Here is a 15657-nt window from a genome sequence, read left to right on the forward strand (position 1 = left end):
GAGCTTAATGGCTGACAACACGTGCGTCTCTGATCGTGAGCAGGAGTAGTAGGAGCCATGTGTTGAGAGAGATTCTTTGGGGTTTGAATAAAATGTAACAAAAGTAAAGTTTGAAGGAAATATTAACCATTTTTCATGTTTTCTAAAGGTAAGCAAATAGGAAAACAGCTGCTACCCAAATCGTGTTACACAGTGTAATTCCTTTGTTGAATAACTGTCTTTTCATACAAATCTTACCTGAAACCAGTTTTTCATAATGTTTAAACATTTACCTAGATAAACACTGTAGAATGAATGCAGGTATGCACACCCACATTTTACATCAAATCCATCTCCTCCTCTCCAGCATACACCTTCAGCCAGTAAAAAACATTTACCTGATTAGTAAGTCTTCACTCTTCAACCTTAGGCTCATTACTAAGCTGTGTACCATCTCTATATCTTCCACATCATCATCATCGTTTAACATCTGCCTTCCATGCTGGCATAGGTTGGACTGAGGACTGCAAGCCAGAAGGCTGCACCAAGCTCCCACTATTTAAATTTTTTCCATGGCTTAAATTAAAAGAAGGAATGGCAGTTTTCTTGGGGTTTTTTTCAGGGTCTTTGAGAATAGTGACAGAAAATAAAAAGGAAGTCATCACAGGTAACTTGGCTTGAATTCTTACAACCAAGTAGTGGATTCCTCAAATTGTACCCAAGGATCAAGCGATCACTCAAAAACAGGAATGTTCTCACTGAAAAACCTCCACACCGATTCTGTCTGTCAAATTTCACTCACAAGACTTTGATTTACTCCCACTGCATGGCATCTTTTGATCGTGCAGCAAAATTGAATCCAAGACTATGATAGTTGTGAAGCAAACTTCTTAAACACACAAACAGGTCTTACACCCTACAATCATGTTTACTCCTCTACTCTTGGAGTGGTTGGTATTAGGAAGGGCATCCAGCCATGCCAAATCAGACTGGAGTCTGGTGCAGGCTTCCAGCTTACCAGCCCTGGTCAAACTGTCCAACCCATGCCAACAGACACTGGTCAATAGTGGTGTTGTTGGTTGCAGGTTTCAAACTGGCCAACCACCAGATCAATGTATTTCTAAGTGCAAAAGTAACAAGGGAGTGCCTGTAACTCATTGAAGAACAAATGTCTTTAAAAATTTCATTTGCGAAATAGCTGTTTTTCAATGTTCTTGATGTTTTCTTGCCTTGATGATATATATTAGCAAAAAATGTACCACCCTCACAACACACACACTTCAATTTTATGACCATTTTCCTATTTTTGAACAGGTCAGGCTGGTCCTCTCCAGCATAGTGCTTTGCTCTGAGCTGCAGTTCTTTGTTATCACCTTCATGAGATCAGTCTCTTCCACTTTGTCCCATGTCTTTCAGTCTTCATCCACTTGAAGCACTTAACACTTCTACATACAACTGGTTTATTCCATACACATAACATGTCCATACCAGCATTATCTTCTCTCTTGACTATCCTGTCTGATTTCTTTTATATCCAATTTTCTTCTGTTAATTTGCTTCCTGCAAACCTCTCACCTCGTTATTTTACCCTTTCAGTGTCAACGTTGTGTTTATTGATAAAGATGGTGAAAAACATCATATAAGAGGGAAAATTGGTGATAATATTCTATATCTTGCTCACAGATATAACATTCCCCTTGAAGGTATGGTAATATTTATATATCATGTTTTTATATATCTGTCAAGGTGCAATTATCTTAGTTTCCGTATATCACAACATCAAATTAAATCCCTTTCCAAGTTAGTGCTGCTAAGTAATTCTTTTAATACAAGTAAAAAGATATATTTTTCAACACATAAGTACTGGTAGAACAGCATATATAGGATAAAATCCTTACAGAGCAGAAAAATTTGTCAGCAACCAGCCATGAGACTCAAACTCATCCCTTCAATTTCCAGTCAAAATTCTTTACTCTTTAAGCTAAACTATTTTACTGACAAATTCTTCTGCAATTTAGAATTTATAAACTCATCTAGAAACGCTAGATCGAATAGAAATTACGTCAGATGTAAACAAACATAAGTTTGTTTTTAAAGTGCTGAAATGTATTGTAGTAGAAGTAGAAAGATATATTTTTTTCAGCATGTAAATACTGATAGAAAAGCATGTATAGGATAAAATCCTTACAGAGTACAAAAATGTTTTAATTCTGAATTCTCTCTTTAATTGTAGGTGCCTGTGAAGCATCGTTGGCATGTTCAACTTGTCATGTGTATGTGAATGAAGACTATCTTGACAAACTAGAAGAACCGAAAGAAGAGTAAGCGACCCTTTCATCACTTATCCCCGTCTTTCTTCTATTCCTGGCTGTGATACTCTCACTCTGTGCTTAGAATTCCCTTTCAGAGCAATTCAAAATTTTTCAGTTACTTAGTAAAATAATTATCATAGTCATTAAATTATATATTTGTTACTTTAAAAGAAAAATTAATTAGAAAATGATGAGCAGTGGGAGTGGCTGCCATGATCTTTATCTTTTACTTGTTTCAGTCTGGCCATGCTGGGGCATCGTATTGAAGGGAGTTTTAATCGAACAAATCAACCCCAGGACTTACACTCACAAGGCCATCTAGAGAGTCATTTGTAGTAGTGACGGTAAAGATCTGCAGTATTTGTTCCACCTTTATATATATATCTTAGATTCTAATCTGCTGAGATCAACTCTTGGATTGATAAAATAGAGTACCAGTGAAGTATTAGAGTCAATTTAATTGGTTAACCTCCTCCCTTAAATTTTTGGCCTTGTGCCTGTGTTAGAAACATTTTGTTCAATTGGTTCTCTCATCAAGTTATCAGCAACAACTCATCTCAGACATTTAAATATTTGAACAACGAAAGAAGAGTTTTACATTGTAGATTCTTGATTTCTAATTTTCTTTCTTCAGAGAAGACGACATGTTAGATATGGCACCGTTTTTGAAAGAAAATTCCAGACTTGGTAAGACATTTATTATATGGTAAATTCATTAAATTGTCAGACAATATTTAGTTATTGCTCTTTATATTCGGAGTTCAACTCCTGCTGAGGTCGACTTTAGCTTTCATCCCTTTGTGGCAAATAAAATAAAGCACAAGACAAATACTGGAGCTGATGTTGTCAACTATACCCTGCACCAAACTGGGTGACCCTATGTTAGAAATAATTGTGATAAGGAAGATGATGAATCAGTGGAGTTGGTGACCAAATAGCAGAAATAGAAGCATGTGAGTCTTGTCTATGTCATTGTTCTGCTATGATCTACACATGTAACACTTGACCCTTTAGCATTTAAACCAACCATATCTGTCCCAAATATCCTACCTGTTTGTATGTAAACCCTACAATGTCATTCTAAAAGTAAACAATCACATCATTAAAATCTTGAAGCTATGAGATAATGCATAATTACTTGAAAACAATGTGAATAAACAAGCGTCACCTTTCAGAGTTACCTGAATGTTAATGGGTTGATCTATGGGATGAAATTGAAGGAATAATGTTATACACAGCATATATATTATTCCTAAAACAAATGATTAAAGGGACCAAATGAAAGATGTAATGTATTACAGAAAATCAACCAATACATATATATATATATATATATATATATATATCATGGATGTTGTGCCTCATGGAGGAGATCACAGTTGACTGATATATCTTGAGATATGAGGTTCTTGAGAAGATCCACCCACCTCAGCAAGACATGATGTCTCTTTTGTTTAAGAAGGAACACAGGATAGTCCAGTTGAATATTTGAATTTCTACATTTCTGTGCATTTTTCATTATTCTGGTCTTATTTTGAACCTGAAGAAGACAGATGTATTTTTGAAATATTGTCGAGTTCAATAAACAAAATCAATCTGTTTCTTTATTTCATATTGCACTCTTTATATTCTGAGATCAACTATGTCTTTCATTCATCATTTTGGGGTTCATAAAATAAGGTGCCCGTTGAGCACTGGGGTTGATCTAATTGATTAGTCCTTTCCTTCCAACCTTTCAGGCCTTGTGCCTATAATAGAAAGTATTATTATTACCACCTTTTCTTCTTTCAGGTTGTCAAATTATTTTGACTAAAGAAATGGAAGGCCTTGAACTTACTCTACCTCCAGCTACACGAAACTTCTACGTTGATGGCCATGAACCTACGCCCCATTGATAATAACTATATTGATGGTTTATAACAAATGAAAAACTTAATTTTTTTTACACAATTGTAACGACAGATTTGTTTATTTATTTATAAATATTTGTAAATACAGTTTTTTGTTTATTTTTAAAAAAAATATATTGAACTGAATGTTTTTATTTCTTTGTTGCCTTTGCCACATTTCTATCAATAACACTTTGACTACTGTTGCCATGACCATTATTTTCTCCATCAGGCATAGGCATGACTGTGAGGTCCAAAAGTTTGGTTCCTAACCCCATGCATTCTGGTTCAGTTCCATTGCACAGCGCTTTGGGTAAATGACTTCTGCTGTAACCCTGGGCTGACCTAAGCTTTGTGAGTAGATTTGGTAGAACGGAAACTAAAAGCTCAATGAATATACACACACACGAGTTGGCAAACAAAGAAAAGTAGCACTCAACACATAGCTGGAGTTCTATTTATTAACTTGAAAATTCCATCCTACCTGTGCAAGCATGGAAAAGTGAACCTTAAGATGACGATGATGATGGTGATTATCTATACTTAGTAACAGGTTAACTTAGCCTCTTGTGTTGCTTAAAGTTTCATGGTCATGTTTTTTTCATCTCATTATAAACTTTAAGTAACATGAGGAGCTAAATCAACCTGTTATATATCATCTTCATCATCACCGACAGTCAAATGGGATCATATCAGGAAAATAGGGAGATTGATCAACCAGTTCAAAGTCACAATCACATACAGCAATCATTGAATCCAAGGACTCATGTGTAGGAGCATTTTCCAGATGAAATGAAACCCCTTTTGTCAGTTTTCCTGGGCATTTGGTCTTGATAGCCTTTTGTAATTGCCTTAGCAAATTGACATAATACTCTCTATTAATGGTGTGGCCCTTTTCCCCACAGAATAGCTTTTGACATTAATATGGTTGCTCTTCTGTATGAATGCACATGTGTAGTGAATTGACTTCTTTTAGAAAATAACTGACAAACATCACATTGTTGTGGTTTCTCCTTTCAGAATGCATTTGATGTCCAAAGAATGTTTTAGCAGAGACATTAGTGAGAAGATTTCTGTCTTGTACGAATGCATTTGTGTTTATTTAACTGGCTTGACTGAGCAAATGATCTACTGCAGATATTACAGTGAAATGGCTTCTCTCCTGTATGAATACGTATGTGTTTAATTAGGTGTTGATTTAGTGAGAATGATTTGCCACAGATATCACAGTGATACGGCTTCTCTCCAGTATGAATGCGTTTGTGTTTAGTTAAACCACTACTCCCTGATAATGTTTTACCACAGATATCACACTGATACGGCTTTTCTCCTGTATGAATGTATCTGTGTTCAGTTAAATGATCATTTCGAGCGAATGACTCACTACAAATGTCACAGTGATACGGCTTCTCTCCTGTATGAATGCGTTTGTGTATAGTTAAGCTGCTTGATACCGTAAATGATTTACCACAGATATCACAGTGATATGGTTTCTCTCCTGTATGAGTCCGTTTATGTTCACTTAACTGATCACTCCGAGAGACTGATTTACCACAGATATCACACTGATATGGGTATACTCCTGTATGAATACGTTTATGTATAGTTACTTGACCAACTTGAGAGAATGATCTGCCACAGATATCACAGTGATATGGCTTCAGTCCTGTATGAATATACTTGTGGGAAGTTAAGGTACTTCCATGAGAGAATGATTTGCCACAAATATCACAGTGATATGGCTTCTCTCCTGTATGAATACGTTTATGAATATTTAAGACACCTTTTTCAGAGAATGTTTTACCACAGATATCACAGTGATATGGTTTTTCTCCTGTATGAATGCGTTTGTGTATAGCTAAACGAATACTTTGTGAGAATGATAAACCACAGATATCACAGTGATATGGTTTTTCTCCTGTATGAATACGTTTGTGAATAGTTAAGGTGCTTCCACAAGAGAATGATTTACCACAGACGTCACAGTGATATGGTTTCTCTCCTGTATGAACACGTTTGTGTTTGGTCAAGCTATCACTTCGAGAGAATGACTTACCACAGGTATCACAGTTGTGTGGTTTCCCAACTTTATGAGTACGTTTGTGTCGAGTTAAATAATTCATTTGAGAGTATGATTTGCTGCAAATGTCACAACGATATATTCTTTCTCCTACATGAATACATTTGTGAGTGGTGGGGTTACCTCTTTCAGAGAACGGTATTTTGCATATATCACAGTGGTAAGATGTTATTCCTATCTCTTTCAGCTTATCAGGAATATTTTTAGACTCTGTTTTAAGTTCAATTTGGTTCTCACACAATTCATTTTCCATAATTCTTCTGCTCTTATCACAATATTTAGAAGTTTTGGTTTTTTTATATTTTATTTCCAACAAATCATTCTTCTGCTATGATTCCATCTGGAATGCAGCAAATTCTTTTGTTTGGCAAAATATAATTAGAATGCAAAATCATCTTGCACATATTCCACACAGTGGAGTAGAGAAATTTTGCTATTAATCTCAATCCAAGAGAAATATTTCACAATAATTCTACCATAGATTTATATAAATATGTTTATATTTGTTTTGTATAACATTTTCATTTGGTCTTTAACAAATGAGAATAAAGGATGCAGTTGAAGCAAAGAATTCTTTCATCTGAATGTCATTCAACAGTCTGAAATAGAGAAACATTATAAAATACAGAAAATACTTAGAAAAGTGGAAATTTTACATCTCTAAACTGATAAGATACCTTCACCAAACAACTGATTTATAACTAACTAAAAAATTACATCACACTTTTTTTTAGTTCCGTTTTCTATGCAGGCACAAGGGACTGGCAAGCCAGGAGGCTGCACCAGGCTCCAATCTGATCTGGCAATGTTTCTACAGTTGGATGCCCTTCCTAACACCAACCACTCTGAGAGTGTAGTGGGTGCTTCTTACATGCCACTGGCATGGGAGCTAGTCAAGCAGCACTAGCATCGGCCATGTTTGGATGATGCTTTTTACATGCTACCGGCACAGGAGCCAGTCGGGGCAGGGGAGCTGGAATTGACTGCCATCCGGAGTGGGGGTGGGGGCATCGACCAACCAACTTTGTGTAATGTCAACACATTTGTTGAATACAAGATATACTTTCAGATCATGTTAATATCATTATATGTTAAACTCTAAAATATTGGATGATAACATTCTTTACTGTTGTTTAACTCCTTGTCAACTCTGACAGAAAAGACTTATAATAAAAGAAGCCTTCCTGCCATGACCATCTTGTCTATCTCTGAGATATGGAATATCTAGACGTTAAGGTGTAATTCAAAGTAGATTTAGCTGCTATTTCTTACAAGTCCAGTGACCATGTAGAAACTCCATCATTGGCTCATTCTTGTTTAGACCTAGGCTAGTCTCAGCTGAATAACCTTATGACCAAATGTCGGTTGTTTTCAAGGATGCTACAAATTTCTAAGAGATTAATCTAAAAGAACATTATATTGATGAATGACGAAAAAATGATTGAATGAATGAAGTAAAATATTAAAAAAAGTACATTATATAAATCTCCTTCAGTGAATGACAACTGAATTTGTAAAAAATGACTCGATTTCTATCCTTCATTACCTCATAATTGTTGCAGCTCATTCACAATAATTTTATTGTAGGTGTATTTTATGAATATACATCAGATGTATAATTGATCAACTTTGATTAAGTGATTAGACATACGACATATGAAAGTGGAGGAGTCAATAAAATATGGTCTGTCGTAGCAAAAAATTACTGCAATATGTATCCAAATGTGTATATGTGAGCGTATACACACACACAGATAGATAGATAGATAGAGCTGCTGTAACAGGTAAAAGACATACTTAAAGTTTGTAAGAGAGCATTATGAAGTCATAAGAAGGGAAACTAGACATCAGGTATAATTAGCTGCAGATTCTGCAACATGAGGATCTGAGACATCAGGTGTACAAGATTGCAACACTGTGTTAGAAAGAACTGAAATCACACAAGAGAAGTGCTATTATGAAATGTGAAGAATGAATAGAACAAAGAAGGGCGACCTCAGTGCAGGAAAACATGGCACAAATGATAGTTCAGCATCTCATGTTCACTCTACAGATGGACTAGCAACTGTGCAGACTACAGGTCCATCAGAGATAGTTGCTTTATCTGAGATGTTTGAAGTATCTGGCATGGTAATACATGATAGTCACACCCAGTGACAAGCATAGCAGTGTCACTGAAAACTGCTACGATTTGTAGGGTAGGTGTAAGGGGCCAGTTTGAACGTAAAACAGGTAGAACATTTGCACTGGATAAGGCCAGTTTAAATTTTGTTTGATAATGAAGATTCAGTTGTTCACTCAAGTGGAATACCTGCTCATTGAATTAGCATTGATGTGGTTGAATATTTCACAAGCCTTAATATAATTCTCAGGTACAATCAATATGACAAGGCTGTACTGGTCCATCCACCAGGCTTCCACACAGTTTCTGTCTAACAAAGTTCGCTCACAAAGGTAAAAGACACTCTGTACAGAGGAGGGTGTGTGATCAAGAAGTTTGCTTTTCAACTATTTGGTTTCTGGTTCGATCCTATTACACTGCACAGTGGGCATCTATTATAGCCTCAGACCGACCAAAGCCTTCTGAATGCTTTTCGTAAATGGAAACTAAAGGAAGCCCGTCGTATACACACACATATATGCATATGTGTGTGGTTGTGTTTCTTTGTCTTAACATCGCATGATAGTTAACAAACGACATCGTTATACATGTAATGCGGCAACAGGAGGGACATCCAGCTATAGAAATTCTTCTTCAACGAATGCCGTCCGACACATACGAACACAGAAAAGTGGACGTTAAAACAATGAAGTGCAGAAGATAAACATGTCGTGAGATCCAATCCGCAGTCTAGTGATTATGAAGAGAACTGCTTTATCATTCGGCCATGCTGCGTCATAAAATGATTTCAAATTTTAGCAGAAGTATAGCAATTTTGAGGGGAGCTTAATCGAAGCCTTCGATCCCAATAATCGACAGATACTTTATTTTATCGACCCTGGAGGGAAAAATGGAAAAGTTGATCCCGACAGAATCTGAACTCAGAACGTAATGAATTCGGAATATCGCTATGCATAAAATACTTAACAGAGAAAATATCAAACTGTTTTCCTTCCTTTTACATACACAAGGATATATTTGTTTCACATATTCAAAATGAAATGAAATTTAATTTTGAAACGTGGGGTAATACTTGTATTTACATACGACAATATTTATACTCCACTGTCTAAACACTGAATGGAAATGTGATGAGGGGCAACAACTACAAAAGGGCCTCCACGCCTTGGTTAAATCTGTTGGTAAAGTTTTACCATCTGTTTGAGTTATTTCGTAAAGCGAGCTTGAGAATATAATATTGTCTGACGAGCAAGAACTAAATATTTTTACCTACAGATGCTGACAGACTTTTATTTATTTTAAAATATATGTTATAAAACTTACTTGTTCTAGCATAAAAGTGTTTAACGGTGAAACATGCTTCTATAAACATCAAATATTCGACTCTCAACACAAGATGGCAAAAGCGGAAACGGAAATAATGTAACTTCTCTAATAAATAAAACCACAAAACATGTCACGGGGGAGGGAGGGAGGACAAACGAAACAATAAAATAAATCTTGAAAAAAAAATCAATAAAATAATAAAATATACTACAATAATATATTTTGATTTAGATCACCATGGTTACCATCTGGTGATAATAACCTAGTTTTCAAAAGTATCGTTACAGGTTATTTTAGGCTTGTTATATGTCTATCAACTACTTTTGTTATAGTGATGGTGACAGGTGTAGTGGGGATCAGATAGAGGTAGGGACGATGGTGGTGGTGATTATATTCCATCAACGCCTTGATGGTTTTTAATAAGCAGTCCGGCTATAAGGGTGTTGTACAGACCTAGGTTAACCCTGACGGAACAGGTGCCGGTGACGGTGGTCATCATGGCTGTAGACATTAATGTTTGAAGATGTTGGTGGAGGTGATTGCGTTATCCCCTGTAGTCCTATTGCATGCAGATACTCGGACAAATGACGAGGCTGGACCCACTTGGTCCTCTTCGGGGAGGGGGGGGAACTGTTGTTACTCCTCGGCACTTAATGGTGGTGGCGTGGAACCCAACATGGGGTTGGAGACTTGTGAGGTTATTGATGTTGCTAATATTTCTGTTTGTATCAATTTTCTCCATATTGCAATACGCCTGTCTGGAGAATTGGTACCTACCGTCTGCACATTACAACACACTTTCATCACCTTTTTTTTTCAGATGCCAATATCAAGGTCACTATTCTGCATAAATTGGAATATATAATGTTCAGCTGACCTTTCATTTCATTTACATTGGATGGAAATTACATTATCACATTTTACAAAACATATTCCATTCAGTTTCTTCGTCTAATTATCCTCCTCCTCCTCATCATCATCTTTTGGCGTTCACCTTCCATGCTGGTATGGGTTGGTTGGTTTAACAGGATCATATGGGTCCAACATCTGCATCATGCTCCAATGTCTGCTTTGGTATGGTTTCTAAGACTGGATGCCCTTCCGAACACTAAGCATTTTACAGAACATACTAGGTGCTTTTTTTTTTGTGACCCCAGTACTACATGCATCTCACAAGAATTAGACCCCTTTCAACTGAGTGGGGCTACAGTAGAGGGAAGTAGCTTTATGCTAGGAGATGAGGGGTTAAAGTGTGAGAGAAGATGCCAAATCAGAAATGGTTTCTTTATAGTAAAGGAAGGAGTTACATGACTGCTGACATCATAGAAGGGTGGATGAGAGGTAATCAGGGTGGAGTTGGGAAGGGAGATAGAAAATTGTGATGAAGAGTTGTCAGGGAGAGCCCACAAGATGAAGTGAGTAGGGACAGAGGAACAGGAAGTGTGAGTGTATAAAGGTTGCAAGGGTGTATAGGGAGAGTGAGGGATGGTTGGAAATGGGTTGGGGTGAGGGTTTATAATGACTTATAAACAAGGATCTAGGGGTAATAAATATACATCAGAGGGAGGGAAGGTAGGGAAATGTAGGTGATGACTAGAGATTTGCCAATTTGTTATCATTCATCAATCAAGTTTCTCTGCCATTCAGTATCATTCTGTTTGTCCTTTACATAGCTGTCCCTAAATGTATTCCACTCCTTTATCCTTCTGACTTTGATGTTTTTAACACAACTTGGCTGCAAATTAGCAGAAACATTAGAGCTTAAGACAAAATCATTTGCAAGATTTGTTCTGGCCCTTTGCACCCTGATTTCATATCCTGTTGCAGGTAACTTTGCTTTTCATCATTTGAAGATCAATCGTATTAGCTACCAATCTAGAGCAGTGAATCATTAGCAGAATATAGCATGAGACAACACAGGTTGTAGTATTTGCTGTGGCTCTTTGTGTTCTGAATTCTTGGATGGTAGACTTAATCCATTGCCCCTGTTACTTGGTTGCCTTTAGTGAGGTTCACTTTGTTACAAGTAGTCGGAGCAGGACTCTCAGTTTGAGGATTACTTTCTCTCTTCTAGTCATTGGTTGTAGAGAACCAGGATACAAAAAAATTGGGGCTTGGACACTGCCTTTCTCCATTAACAAAGTAGTTAAAAAATAAACACTTTTATCAATAATTAAATTGCCTTAGTAGGAGAAACTAATGATAACTTCTAGTGAGTATCTGACATAGTCTTCATTCTCTTAATTATAGCCTTTGATCTCATGATATCAGCCTTTGTACCTAGTTGAAAAAAACCCAACAACTTAAGGTCTACTGGAAATTATCTTTTTTATGAACATTTCTGGAATTTAATGTTTATGAAGAAAAAAGTGGTGACCTGGCACAAGTGCTAGCATGCTGGTCAAAGTGTTTAATGGCACTTCATTTATCTTTACACTCTGAGTTCAAATTCAATCAAGGTTGACTTTGGCTTTCATCCTTTTGGGGTCAATAAAATAAGTATCAATTAAACACTGGGGTCAATATAATCAACTATTCCCTCCCCCAAAATTGTTGGCCTTGTGCCAAAATTTGAAACCAGTATTTATGGAAAAGACATAAATAAGAGCAAAACAGCAACAACAAAAATTCTACATGGTTTTACTTTTTATATGTAACTTTACATGTGGCAAGATTAGACCAATCTAAATGGTATTTTTCAAATGATATTTTAGCAGAGGTGTAATAAGATTTATTATTAACTTTCTCTTTTGATTTATCTAAGTAGTTTTCGCTTTTTATGGTGGGTACTTCTATTTTGTTGAAATGTTTACCTGGAAAACAAAACATAAAAAAAAAGCAAGTAAGAAAGAAAAGATAAAAAGAAGAAAACAAAGCTAATTCAATGTGAACGATATACAAAGCATTGTAATTTATTATTACCTACGCCTTACTGAAGGTGGAGGTATTGTTTCAGTTGCGTTTGTTTGTTTGTCTGTCCGTGGACAAGGTATCTCAAGAACCGCTGGATGGATTTGGATGAAACTTTCAGGGATGTTTGGCCTTGTAACTGGCATGAACTGATTAGATTTTCAGATTGATCTGGAACCAGACAAAGATTCTGGATTATTTTTCCTGTTTTTTTACTTAATGTTTGAGAGCAGTCAGGTTCATTTTTAGTATTCTCGTTTGTGAGAACAGTCGAGTTTATTTCAGATATTCTCATTTTAAAAATCATCTCTGGCTAATCGTTGAGAGGATGTTGGTGTTGCCTTGGCAGAGGTTTGCACTCTCTGAGTGCTCTTGTTTAAAATTTCATTAGATTTCACTCATCCCTCCCTTTCCAAATGCCAATGATAGTAGCTAAAGGCTATTTATTCAAACATAGACATGCATATGTACAAGCATAGGCACAGGACACATATGCATAAACATGAACTCATTTACATAGTCTTACAAGAATTTTTAGTTGAATGGATCAATCCCAGGACTTATTTTCTTTCTTCTCTTTTTTGGAAGCCTAGTACTTCATTTCTCAGTCTCTTTTGCCGAACAGCTTCGTTATGGGGATGTAAGCACACCAGTTGTTGAGCAGCAGTGGGCAACAAACACACACACAAACACACACCACACACACACTCAGAGATTTTCATGGAGGTAATGACAAGTGATTGAGACCTTTGTTGTTTTGCTGTGCTTGAGAAGACACATCAAGCCAAGTGAACTTGTAGTCGTGGCCAGCGCTAGTGACACATAAAAGGCACCCATGCCACTGACATGCAAAAAACACCTACTACACTCTAGGAGTGGTTGGTGTTAGGAAGAGCATCCAGCCATTGAAACCAAGCCAAATCAGAAACCAATGTCAGCATGGAAAACAGATGCTAAATGGTGATGATATGTGTTTTTGTGTGATGGGCTTCTTTCAGTTTCCATCAATCAAATCCACTCTAAAGGCTTTGGTTGGCCCAAGTCTATGGTAGAAGACACTTCCCCAAGGTGCCACACAGTGGAACTGAACCTGGAACCATGTGGTTGGGAAGCAAACTTCTTACCACATGTATATTTATTTATTCATAACCCATGCTGTGTAAGTACTGGAATAATAACTGACAGGCTGTACAGTTCACTTGAATGGGTCACGAAAATGACACCTTATGTCTCATATATGCATGGAACAACTGCACAAAAAAAAAAAGAAAAGAAAAAACAAAAAAAAACACTAGCTGATACTAGCTTAGGTCATGAAGAAATGAAGAAATGAAGAACACGGTCTTGTTAAATGGGTTTGAACTCACAACTCTCACATTAAAACTGATGATCTACCAATTGAACCGTGTTCTATCTTTAGTTTACTCCTTAAATGCAACAGAAATTATCAAGATTTTTGCTGCTCACCTTCAATTGTCTGACTATTCATCACGCAGTCAGTAGCAATTTGTTTGTAAGCATGGGGCAGGTATAAAAGCATCTGTTTCGCAGAAGAGTTTACGGCATTCTCCAAAACAGGGTTTGAAAGTAGGTTCTGCAATAACAAACAGCAAAGCATTGAATGAAAATTTTAAGTTAGATTCTCTGAAAAATTTGCTTGCCATTCAACCTGCAAATTCATAAACCATAACTGGGTCTTCTGGCTGTTTACCAAAATAGTCTCTCCCATTCTTTTCCCAATCACCTTAGTCACCACTCTTCAATCAAGGAAATTCAATAAACAACACTTCCACTGACAAACTCTTTGCATTTGCAATCTGTACTCAACAAAATTGGCTCATTTGTAGGTAGTTGTTGGAAGACATGTAGAGTGATGGAAAAGAGTTTGTCACTTTAGTGTAGTTAGGTTGGTGTTTCACCACACTGAATTCTCATCCACTCATGGCTATTTTAAAACCCAAAATCATTCAAATAAGGACATTCATTCATGAGATTCTAGCTCCACTCTGTGTGGTATAAACTGACCTCATATCAAATCAAATGAAACCATTATGGCTTTGGGTTCAATCCCCATCTGAAACCAGCCATGGAAGCCACCAAATTAAAAAAAAAGGGTCGCATCTACTACACTTTCTTCTCTGACCAACTTATTTAAATAAAAGGAAAATATGAAATGAGACACATTACTTGAACATATAAAAGGATGTTTAAAACGTAGAGTCCCTTCTTTTCTATTAAACCAAAATCCAACTGAACCTTTCCATTTGCAGGATCAACTGAAATGAAACATTGGAATCAAGAATTAACAACAACAACAACAATCCTTTCTGCTATAAGCACAAGGCCTGAAATTCTGGGGGTGGGGTATAATTGATTATATCAACCCCAGTGCTCAACTGGTACTCGTTTCATCAACCCAAAAAGGATGAAAAGCAAAGCTGATCTCGATGGAATTTGAACTCAGAATGTAAAGAACAATGAAATATCACTAAGCATTTTTGCCTGGCATGCTAACGGTTCTGCCAACTCACTGCCTTAGCAATAATTTTGGCACAAGGCCAGCAATTGTGGGAGGGGAGATAAGTCAATTTCACCGACCCCCCAGTACTCAACTGGTACTTATTTTATCAACCCCAAAGGGATGAAAGGCTAAGTCCATCTAGGCAGATTTTGAATTCAGAATGTAAAGACATACGAAATATCACTGAGCATTTTTCCTTAACGATTCTGCTGGCTTGCTACTTTATCAATAATAACGATAATGATAAATTAATTAATGAAGTGAAATTTGGTTGACAAAGAGAGAATGGAAGGCCACTGGGAGGACTGTTCCTGTTCTTGGATGGTAGGTTTAATCCATAGCTCAGTTTGATGTCACCTGGTCTGTGGGTGCCTTTAGCAGAGTCCATTCTGATGTAAACATTTGGATCAGATACCCAGTCTGATAATAACTGTCTCCTTCCCTCCCACCAGTTTCGAAAACACCAAAAAAGGGTCACTGGTGACTCCCTTCCCTTTTTGACCAAGTCATTAAGCCCC

At 36.7% G+C, this 15657-nt stretch overlaps 3 protein-coding genes across 6 annotated transcripts in view; 1 reads left to right on the forward strand and 2 right to left on the reverse strand.

Annotated features, from left to right (window-relative positions):
- The window catches only part of LOC106869397 (adrenodoxin-like protein 1, mitochondrial), a 12450-nt gene extending 8162 nt beyond the window's left edge, over positions 1–4288 (forward strand). For both annotated transcript variants that reach the window (XM_014915120.2, XM_052971357.1), the window contains 4 exons: positions 1576–1682; positions 2213–2300; positions 2926–2978; positions 4083–4288. In XM_014915120.2, the coding sequence (XP_014770606.1) occupies positions 1576–1682; positions 2213–2300; positions 2926–2978; positions 4083–4186 (352 nt within the window). In that variant the 3' untranslated portion in view covers positions 4187–4288. The remainder of the gene's footprint in view (positions 1–1575; positions 1683–2212; positions 2301–2925; positions 2979–4082) is intronic.
- Positions 4289–4591: 303 nt separating this feature from the next.
- LOC128248933 (zinc finger protein 429-like) lies at positions 4592–9789 on the reverse strand. The gene is made up of 2 exons (XM_052971356.1): positions 9706–9789; positions 4592–6859 (listed from the first exon to the last, which is right to left on the reverse strand). The coding sequence occupies exon 2, from the start codon at positions 6511–6513 to the stop codon at positions 5239–5241; it is 1275 nt and encodes a 424-aa protein (XP_052827316.1). The 5' UTR covers positions 6514–6859; positions 9706–9789; the 3' UTR covers positions 4592–5238.
- A 2543-nt stretch (positions 9790–12332) lies between these two features.
- The window catches only part of LOC106869421 (ubiquitin-conjugating enzyme E2 U), an 8243-nt gene continuing 4918 nt past the window's right edge, over positions 12333–15657 (reverse strand). For all 3 annotated transcript variants that reach the window (XM_052971358.1, XM_014915153.2, XM_014915152.2), the window contains 3 exons: positions 14806–14894; positions 14086–14212; positions 12333–12521 (listed from right to left, as the gene is read on the reverse strand). In XM_052971358.1, coding sequence (XP_052827318.1) covers positions 12349–12521; positions 14086–14212; positions 14806–14894 — 389 coding nt within the window. In that variant the 3' untranslated portion in view covers positions 12333–12348. The remainder of the gene's footprint in view (positions 12522–14085; positions 14213–14805; positions 14895–15657) is intronic.

The sequence above is a fragment of the Octopus bimaculoides genome, chromosome 10, assembly GCF_001194135.2.
Source record: "Octopus bimaculoides isolate UCB-OBI-ISO-001 chromosome 10, ASM119413v2, whole genome shotgun sequence".
Classification (NCBI taxonomy): domain Eukaryota; kingdom Metazoa; phylum Mollusca; class Cephalopoda; order Octopoda; family Octopodidae; genus Octopus; species Octopus bimaculoides.